Source organism: Brienomyrus brachyistius, unplaced genomic scaffold (genome assembly GCF_023856365.1).
Source record: "Brienomyrus brachyistius isolate T26 unplaced genomic scaffold, BBRACH_0.4 scaffold673, whole genome shotgun sequence".
Classification (NCBI taxonomy): Eukaryota; Metazoa; Chordata; class Actinopteri; order Osteoglossiformes; family Mormyridae; genus Brienomyrus; species Brienomyrus brachyistius.
The window spans coordinates 5,243-14,166 of record NW_026042948.1 but is presented as its reverse complement, the minus strand read 5'-3'; the positions used below and the strand labels follow the sequence as shown (position 1 = coordinate 14,166).

Sequence of the window (8,924 nt, the reverse complement as noted above, 5' to 3'; positions counted from 1 at the left end):
TATCTCTGATGGGGGTGCTAATCTATGATGGGTGGTATATTTTATTGAAGCTCTGCCCTCCCCCTAGCATGGTGGAGCTAAGCCGGACAGCGTACCAGGAGCCTGAGATCCAGCCACGTCCAAAGCGCTCTGTGGCCATCGCAAGGAAGCGGGAGGTGCTGGTGGGCCAAGTGGTCAACGGCGCGCCACTGCCCAACCCACCCCAACACACACCCGTCAACAGCTTTGACAGCCGCAACAAGTACCGTGGGGATGGGCAGCCAGCGGAGGCAGGCAGTGTGCCCAGGGCTGGTGCGTCTGCACTCCACCTTCCGCTAACTGTTACGCTTTGTCCACCTTCTGGCCTCTGATTGTAATTTTGTCATTTTTCCTGCCCACGCTGTAGCAGCCTCCCCTCAGAGGCCCCCCATTGAGCTGGATGCGCGGGCCCTCCAGCACCGATCCAAGATGCCGAGCGACCCAGCGGAGTCAGCTGGCCTCCCTGGTAGAGAGGAGAGTGGAGCACTTGGGGCATCTCCGTCGGAGGCACCACCAGTCGCCCCACCTACGCCTCCCCCACCGGAGCCCGTTTACACAGAGCAGGTGATAGATTGCTCATTGCTGCGTGTCAACCCAGTAGCAGTGTGTTGGTATTGCCATAGTAATGACAAATAACCCCCCCCCCCTTGCAGGACATCGCCACGGAGGTAGAGGCCATGCTGGAGGAGGTAGTGCAGGCCGAGGTGGCTGACGTGGCTGCCACCGGAGCCGAGTACATCTCTGCTGCACTCAGGTAGGAGCGTGAGCCAGATAGGGAGCAGTGGCCTCTAGAGGGTTGTCACACTCAACCAACACCAGTTTGGTGATGTGGATGGGTTGTTGCAGCATGTGCAACGGCCAGGTGGAGGCAGTGCTGAGTGAGGTGGTGGAGCAGATGCTGCGGGAGGTTTCTGCTGCCGAGATCCAGGCAGAGAGGGAGCATATCGCTGAGGAGAAGCGCAGGATGGAGGAAGCCAGGTAGGCCTCACCTGTCTGGGCTGGGGAGGAGGGGTGGGTGCATTTTGAGGGGATGTGCCATCTGATGGGCCTGTCTCTGTCAGGAGAAAGCAGGAACACGAGGAGCTCCTGGCCCGGCTCAGCAAGACACTGTGTGCCGAGATCACACAGGAGGTGCTGCGCGACTGCATCGTGGAGACTGCCTCAACAGAGATCAGGTACTGGTGAGCCAAGGGGGATCAGAGGTCATAGAGAGTGTTCAGATAACTGTATATAGGCTGAACGCATGCCCCTTCGTGCCAGGCGTGCCCAAGAAGAGCAGGCAGAATGTGTGGCTCGCAGCTCACAAGACGTGTGTGAGGTACTGCTGGAGGAGACGCTGTGTGGTGAGCTCACCCTGCTGGCCCAAGACGTCCTGGAAGCAGAGCTTCTGAGTATACGCAGGTTCATCAAAAGGTAAGGGGCAGTGGTAAGGGGACCAGATATTTTGCCCACATGCTCGCCGACAACCGGGCTTCACCCTGTGCATGTGTTGCAGGTGGCGTGATGTGGTGGCCGTGCGCAGGCAGCTGAAGCGACAGATGCGTGATTTTCCTGCTGCCCCTGGCTGTGTGGACCCCCGCTTCAGGCTGCAGGCCTTGGCCCCCAGTGCCCCCCCTTCACCCTGCCTGGACAGGCTGGCCCGGGGCGTGGTCAACCTGGGGCACGCTGGGGACCTCTCTGTTTCCTGCACCAGGTACATCTCTCTCACAGCATAATAATGCTGACATAATATTCATAATAGAGGTGCACCGATCCCACTTTTTCAGTGCCAATATAATCTTGATACCTGAACATAAGGTATTGGCTGATTATGAGTATGATCCAGGACCAAAGCTCTTTTTTTTTTTCCAAGCTAGTAAATACAAATGGAAAAGAAGTTTTAATTAGCCCACAAGAAACATACATAAGATACTGTTCCACCTCTTTTGTGCATCTTGTATTGAGCATTTTTGAGACATTTTGCAGTTGTTTGAATATCTTCACAAGTACACCCAAGTGGCATGCGTCACTTTTCACTGTGATAGCAGCACCTCGTGTATCAAGCTATAGCGAGTGCGCAAAACAGCCCAAGCTGGCTTTCAAACCATCGCTTTTTTTCATATTACTTGCATTGCCTTAATTGAGTGCACTATTAGTGGGATTTTCCACTGAATGTTACTTTGTTTTTACAAAGATCGCAAATCGCTGTGCTACTGGTTGTTTCAAGCATAAAATTCTTCCAGGTTTTAGACATGTTAGTTTGCTTCGCAAGCATGCAAGTTGCATTTGCTACCATCACCTGATCCTTCCACTACAAAGGACATGCACATGACGTCATAGCAGGGGAAGTCACTGCACTCACACACACTGAGTGTCAAAAAACCGAGGAAGCGTTAACGTTCAGCTTGAATGCCACAAAAAATAAAAAAGGGGGGAAAGCTGTTGTGCGATTTGATTGTACCACTCAGTATAAGAAGAAATAGACTGGCAATAACTAAATAATTATTGAACATGGATTGGTCACATGTGGCCGATGTCCGATCCGTCTGATTAGGTATCTTGAATATTGGATCGGGGCACCTCTGCTGAATTAGACAGTACTTCCCAAAATGACTTCCGTCCTGTCCGTTTATTTTGCTGGCCATTGATTTGCTGTAGTGTTAAGTGTACCGATGCTGACACTCTGCTGCCTTCTGCAGGTTGGCGAAGATGCGAAGGGAAACCGAGCATCAGATGAAGGTCCACTTGTTCTACCAGCAGCTCCTGAGGTATGGTGCTACTGTAGAGTAGCTGTTAGCCATCCATCACTCTCCATGTGCTCATCTACATCTCCATCCACTTCAGCGAATCTGTGTGGGGGCCACTGGACCTGCTCAGTCTGGTGGCAGCAAGCGTCTCGAACCCATCTGACACAATCTTCTGGAAGGCAGCCCTCTTGTTGCCAAGTGATCATGAAAGAGATGCCAGTGTTGCTAACCAGTAAGTGGGGGAACTGGGTGTCGTTCGGGGAGGGATTGGGTGTTAGTTGGGTTTAGAGGTCCTGGAGCTTACATTTGTGCCCCCCTCCCATCTCTGATGCAGGATTTTGACAGAATGGCTGGAGTCCAAATTCGGTAACTCGGAGAAGCAAGAACACAGGGAGATGGTCCCCAACGGACACATGCAAACCTTGAGCATCAGCAGCGGCCTGCGGAGCGTGGGGGAGCGCATGCACACAGTGCACGTGTGTGTGAAGGTGTGGCAGATAGGGGGGAACTTGCCGATGAATATCGACAGGCTTCATGCCCCTGTGTTGCATGTTCTGTCATTAATGTTAGTCTAGCATAGCTTAACATAGCCTAGCATAGTCTGGCACTATGTGATATTAGCAGGTCCTGTGGTAACACAGATGTTTGCGAAGGGTGCAAGTGCAGGAAGTGAGGCCATGTTTCTCACTGTGGGTCAGGTGGCCCGCGGGCCCCTCAGCGAGGAAGGCCAGTTGGCATTGGAGAAGCGGAAGGGGCTGATGGGCATGGGCGCCCTGCTGATGCTGCTGCCCTCGGCAGTCAGTCCCGGGGCTGATGAGGAAGACGGGGACATCTTCCTGTTATCCGCCCTGCTGCAGCTCCGGCAGATCCAGCAGGCTAATGCCTGGCCACAGGCCCTTCCTCTGGTGGTGGTGGTCCCAGGGCAGGCTGGGCACAGGGCCAGCGATGAACGGCTAGAGGAAGGTGTGACACTAACCGTGTCTATGACAACAGGTGTCGCGTGGGATTCGCTTACTTTACTTATAGCATTTCTCTTGAGGCTATGTTTACGTATGCAGAGCTAATACAGTTGGTTTGTTCCTCCTGTCTGACCATCGGTTTCCTTTCCCTGTAAGACCTGATGCTTCAGACACTCATTGAGGAAGGTTTGATTTCAGAGTACATGTTCGTCCATATCCCCGAGACCACGAACGAACCCCAAGGATCCGAGCAGGTGAGTGTGCATGTTGTCGCTGGCCTCGGTAAGATTGAACCATCCCATTGACTATCACCCCCGTATCCCCGCAGATCCGCCATGCCGTCAGGTGGCTCGCTGCCCGCTCCACGGCACCAGCCCGGCTCGTCTCGCAGACGTTGGTGCAGGTTGTGGAGGCCGGGGTCTGCCGCGAGTTTGCTGGTAGGCTTCACCGTGATCGGAGGGACCGTGACATGGCGGGACTGCCCTCCCAGGGCCCTGCACCCGTCATCGGCCTCTACAACACTGTCCTGGCTTTCTTGGCTGGCCTTGTGTCGTCCCCGAGTCTGGCTGGCCTCTCCTGGCCCGTGGCAGAGTTCTCGGTGCCCGGGGGTGGTGACTGCCTACCACATCTGCTCTGGAACTCGGCTGAGCACCTGGAGTGGCTCCAGGGGGCAGTCCTGAGCCTGCGGCTGCCCGACTGGCCGCTGCCAGCCGTGGGGGGTATGTCCATGCCTCAGATTCGGAATTCGGACTTCTTGCTAAGTGGCTGCTTCTTAGTCTGTTTCCTTAAATTTCTGCTGCTGCCACCGCTCCCCCCACCCAGCTCCTTGGAGCCAGCTGGTTGCCTCCATCTTCCAGTACGTATCTCAAATCCCATGGTCCTACCACAGCCAGCCACTCCTTATGTCCCAGTTGGAGAACCTTTTGGAGAGGCTGCGTCAGGACTGTGTGGGCCGAGGTGGGGGGCCGGACAAGGAGCCCACTTTCTGGGAGGTGCCCTGGGACGAAATTGTCATGCTCTGTGTAGAGCACCAACTCCGGGACTGGAACCCTCCTGGGTGCCCCGTGAGTGAAGGTGAGGGGGGTGGGGTGGGTCTGACGTTTGGGGGGGCCTACTGGGGATGCCATGCAGGTGTGAACCTATCCCACCATCTTCAGATGTCATCAGTGACGACGGAGAAATCTCGGTGTATTTCCTGAGCGATGGGCTGCAGGGCTTCATACTGCCGTCCTGCTGGGTGGATGCCGTAAAGCAGACGCACAGGGACAAGCAGCAGGGGAAGGCAGGGTAAGAGCCAGCCAGCCATGTAAATCTAACACATTCCAGATAGACTGTTAACAGTGACCTGCAGATTTAATGAATATTATTTACTATTAAATGGAAGAAGAGGGAAAGCCATCAGCTTCCAGTCTTGCTCATATCCCCAAGAGTGGTGTACAATACTGGCTTCTTATCCAAAGTCTCTGCCATTGCAGGTGTCACCAGAGCATGTGGCCTCATCCTCGAATGGCCAGGCCACGTCTTCAACAGAAGCTGTTTCACAGCATGGTTGAGGACCCTGAGTCCGGATCCGGTGTTGCCCCTGTTTTGGATGCTGCCTCCAGCCCCCAGGACCTCCTGGCTCGCATTGAGGAGGAGAAAGAACAGAGCCGCAGGTCTGACAGAGAACAGACATGCTACACACGTGTACTCTCTCATGTGAGTTGTGGCATAAACATTGAGCCATTTCCTGTTTGACTTGGATCTGCAGGTTCGAGGACCAGCTGCGTACCTGGCTTGACGTCGAGTCCCTGGGCCCTTCCTCTTCCTCCTCACCACTTTTCTTGCCTTCTTCGTTACTGTCTGTACCGGAGATCGTAGTGCCCTCCCCAAAGATGGCTGCCCCACCTGCACTTGCCCTGGTATTGACCCTGTGCTACACAGTTGCTCACATTTTAAGACCCCAAGTACCCTGTGCTCATCAGTTGAGACTGTTTCTGTGCCCATTTTTGTAGCAGAAGGAGCGCAGTGTCCTCAGTGACCAGGCCAGGGGAGCTGCCAGTTCTATGGCGAGGCGTCTACAGGAGCTGGAGCAGCTGATCTCTGCAAGCCGGGAGGAGGAGCTCGCATGTGAGCTGAAGCTAAGCTGCCTTCTGGACATTGTTGATGACTGAGTGTCATGTGACCCACCTGATGTCTGCCGTTGACTGCCACAAGTTGTCTCTCTTATGCCTGATTTCTGCAGTATATTTAGTTGTGTGGTACTTGTGCATATATTGCTTTGAAGAGTATGATGTACAGTAATTTACACAACATTGGGAGTGTTGTAACTGGGGGAAAAACATGTCATAGGAAATGGACAGTTTTTTAGGGTTTTTTTTTTGTGCAAATTTTAAATATTAAAATGTTATTGTATTTAGAAACCCATGGCTATTTCTTTGTTTTTTTTCCATCATGAAACTTTGTTTATTGTACTTTTAAATTGAATCACAATTTGCTGCAGAATCTTTAAAACCTGTGACGTTATTTGCCCATATTATACACTCATACGTGGGGTTGTTACTGCTGTTTCTTTAACCTTGTGTATTGTTGGTCAAAATTAACAATTTAGGTAATATCTGCATTGTACACCATTGCAAAAGTATGTCTTTTTTTAGATTCTTAAAGAAAGTTCATGTAATTGCTTAGTGAACTGCTGTGATCTTCAGTTCAGTCTGCCACTGAGTTCCTTTTATAAACTGGCTGGCTGGTTTTTAAGAAAATATGCCCGTGGATGCCCTACAGGTGGCAGCAGGGAGCCATCTGCATATGTACAGACAGTCTGCTGGTTAAGAATATTCGACTGACTTGATGTAGCTAAGATATTTTACATTTAAAAGCAGATGGCCTTAGATCCTATCATACTAATTTAGTTTAAAACTATTTTTAATATCAAACATATGCATTACTTTATGATGCTCATGAAAACATCACCCTGCTTTATTCTTTCGTGGGCTTGAGGTACAGTACTGTATGCAGTTATTTTTAATATTACTGTACTATAATGTTCTGTAGTATTACTCTTCTCACACCAATAAATTTGACTTTAAGACTGACTTAGGATGGATCTTCTATTCTGGGGACTTCCTGTATTCTGTATGATGTTCATTATGAACTGCTTCCTCTGATAGTTTTCTGCTTGTTGAAATAATGTCTACCTGCCCCTGCGCTCACTGTCATGTAATTCTGTTATGCACTTTTAAATGCAGGGAGCAGATAATCCCTCCCCCCCCCCCCCTGCTGACTGTTCCAAATCATGGGTGCATGTTACAAGTGCGGAACATATTTTAACTTAGTACTAACTTAGCATCATATTTGATCTGATTCGACTGAATATTCCAGGCTTCCATCTCTCATGCATCTGGTGTGAGGTGTTTTCAGACTCTCAGGCTGGCGCAAAGAAATCTTACGGCAAGTCTATTTTACACTAGTATAAACGTAAAATCAGCGACACCAAAGGCGTTAGAGTAGTTTGCAAAACCTACAGACTATTTAAAAGGTAACACAACTGTTGCATACGTTTTATATGCGTGTTATCTGGGTGTGCAGACTTGTGGCGAATTGAACGTCTCACTCCGGTCAGCTGAGCAAAGTTGGTAACCTTGGTATTGTGTGTAGGAGATTCGGTATAACTATAATTTCGTTCTCCATTTGCATGCCCGAAGTGTCTTTAAGTGTTATGTAGTTTTGCCTGAAACGCAACAATAAAACAAAGCAATTAAAGCCAATCAGTTGCTCAAATGCTGCTGTGGTGATTGAAGAACTTTTGTCGGAAGTGGGATTCGAACCCACGGCTTACTTCGGAGAACAGAATATCCCTTGCGTCGGAAGGCCAGTTACGTCGTGCGTGGTGTCTGAGACCCCGCGCGGGCGGCGAGAATAGTTTAGCTTAACTTCCCTTAACTTTTCCCATTCATTTTCAATGGTAGTGCTTAACAGTACGGATGTAATATTCTTTCGGCCGCTGGTTGATGTTTTGTCGCTGTTTCGACGCCTCCAATGACGTTTTACCCTTATCACTACCGACAGTCGACACAACTGGATTTTGGAAAAGAGCAGCAGAGAGTGAGTAGTATTTCAGTAAATTTGGTGATTCACCTAAAAGAAAAACCGCCTGGTCGAACGGAAAGGACGACTTTCCAAGGTAAACTGAACAGCAATCTTATATTTTCTTAAATATTCCGATGTATTTCACATTCCAAAATCGAACTGGATGCTGTACGTTTTACGGAGCCCCTCGCGAAGCTCTCTGTGTAATGCTGAAGTAGTTATTCACTCGCTCCATAGGTAGCATTGCTTTTGAAATATTTAATAATTAATATTCAATTTTTAATGCACAATTTAAATAAAAACATGTTTGACTTTGGAAATTAAGGCGGGTACCGTTTATAAGAATTCCACTCATCGTGAGGAATCCAAAAGTATCTTTTATTAGTGGCCCGGTAAAGCAGTACATTTATTAAGCTAGACAGTGTCCATTTATGGAAAACGAGTAATTTGCAGTAAAACGAGCATACACTGGTCAAGTAGAATGAGTCTAGGCAGATGAGACAGAATAAACTGGATTACCGTTTATAAACTAACCTTATATATATAGTGTATTATACATATACTAATTCTGCACGTTCCTATATGCAAGGTACTGTGACGGTAACTTTCCTGTAAGTCATTGATATTTAACTACAACTTTTTTATGCATATTGTTTGCTGGCATTGCCGTTAACTTAGATATTAAAGAATTCCTCACATAATCGTTAAGTATTAAACCTACTAAAGTTGTTCAAACAAACCTTGTTTTAGGTTAAAGCAAGTCAGTTAGAAGCTATTACACTTACTTTGCTACCAAATGGCAAAGGTGTCAGATCACAGAATTCTTGTTTATAATTCCATGCCCTTCTGTGTTTCTTTACGCCTGTCAACTACCACCTGTCAAAAGTGAGGATGAGAATTTGGTTGGGTTTGGAGTCCGTGCTGGCAAGACCTGGAAGGATATTTGGGACAGTAGGGATGATGGGTATGAGGCTGTTATCCTCAAACAACAATGCGTACCAGGCAGCAAAATGTACCGACTACAGCAGTACCTGAGGCTGAAGCACAGCAATCTTCAGATGACACTGGAGGCTTCTGCTCCCTCAAGACCAGCACTTCCAGACACTTCTACTAATCCTCCAGGTTGGCTGACAGTTTCATATATGTGGTTCTG

The 8,924-nt window shown here is 49.2% G+C and overlaps 1 protein-coding gene across 1 annotated transcript; it reads left to right on the top strand.

Annotated features, from left to right (window-relative positions):
* Positions 1–1,520: 1,520 nt before the first annotated feature.
* On the top strand, positions 1,521–6,777 carry LOC125729446 (germinal-center associated nuclear protein-like; the record flags this gene model as incomplete). Its single annotated transcript, XM_049005680.1, has 9 exons — positions 1,521–1,711; positions 2,697–2,730; positions 3,907–3,957; positions 4,032–4,422; positions 4,526–4,777; positions 4,861–4,990; positions 5,179–5,358; positions 5,454–5,604; positions 5,698–6,777. Coding segments are annotated over 9 exons (1,539 nt in total), but the record flags the coding sequence as incomplete, so codon positions are not given.
* Positions 6,778–8,924: the final 2,147 nt, after the last annotated feature.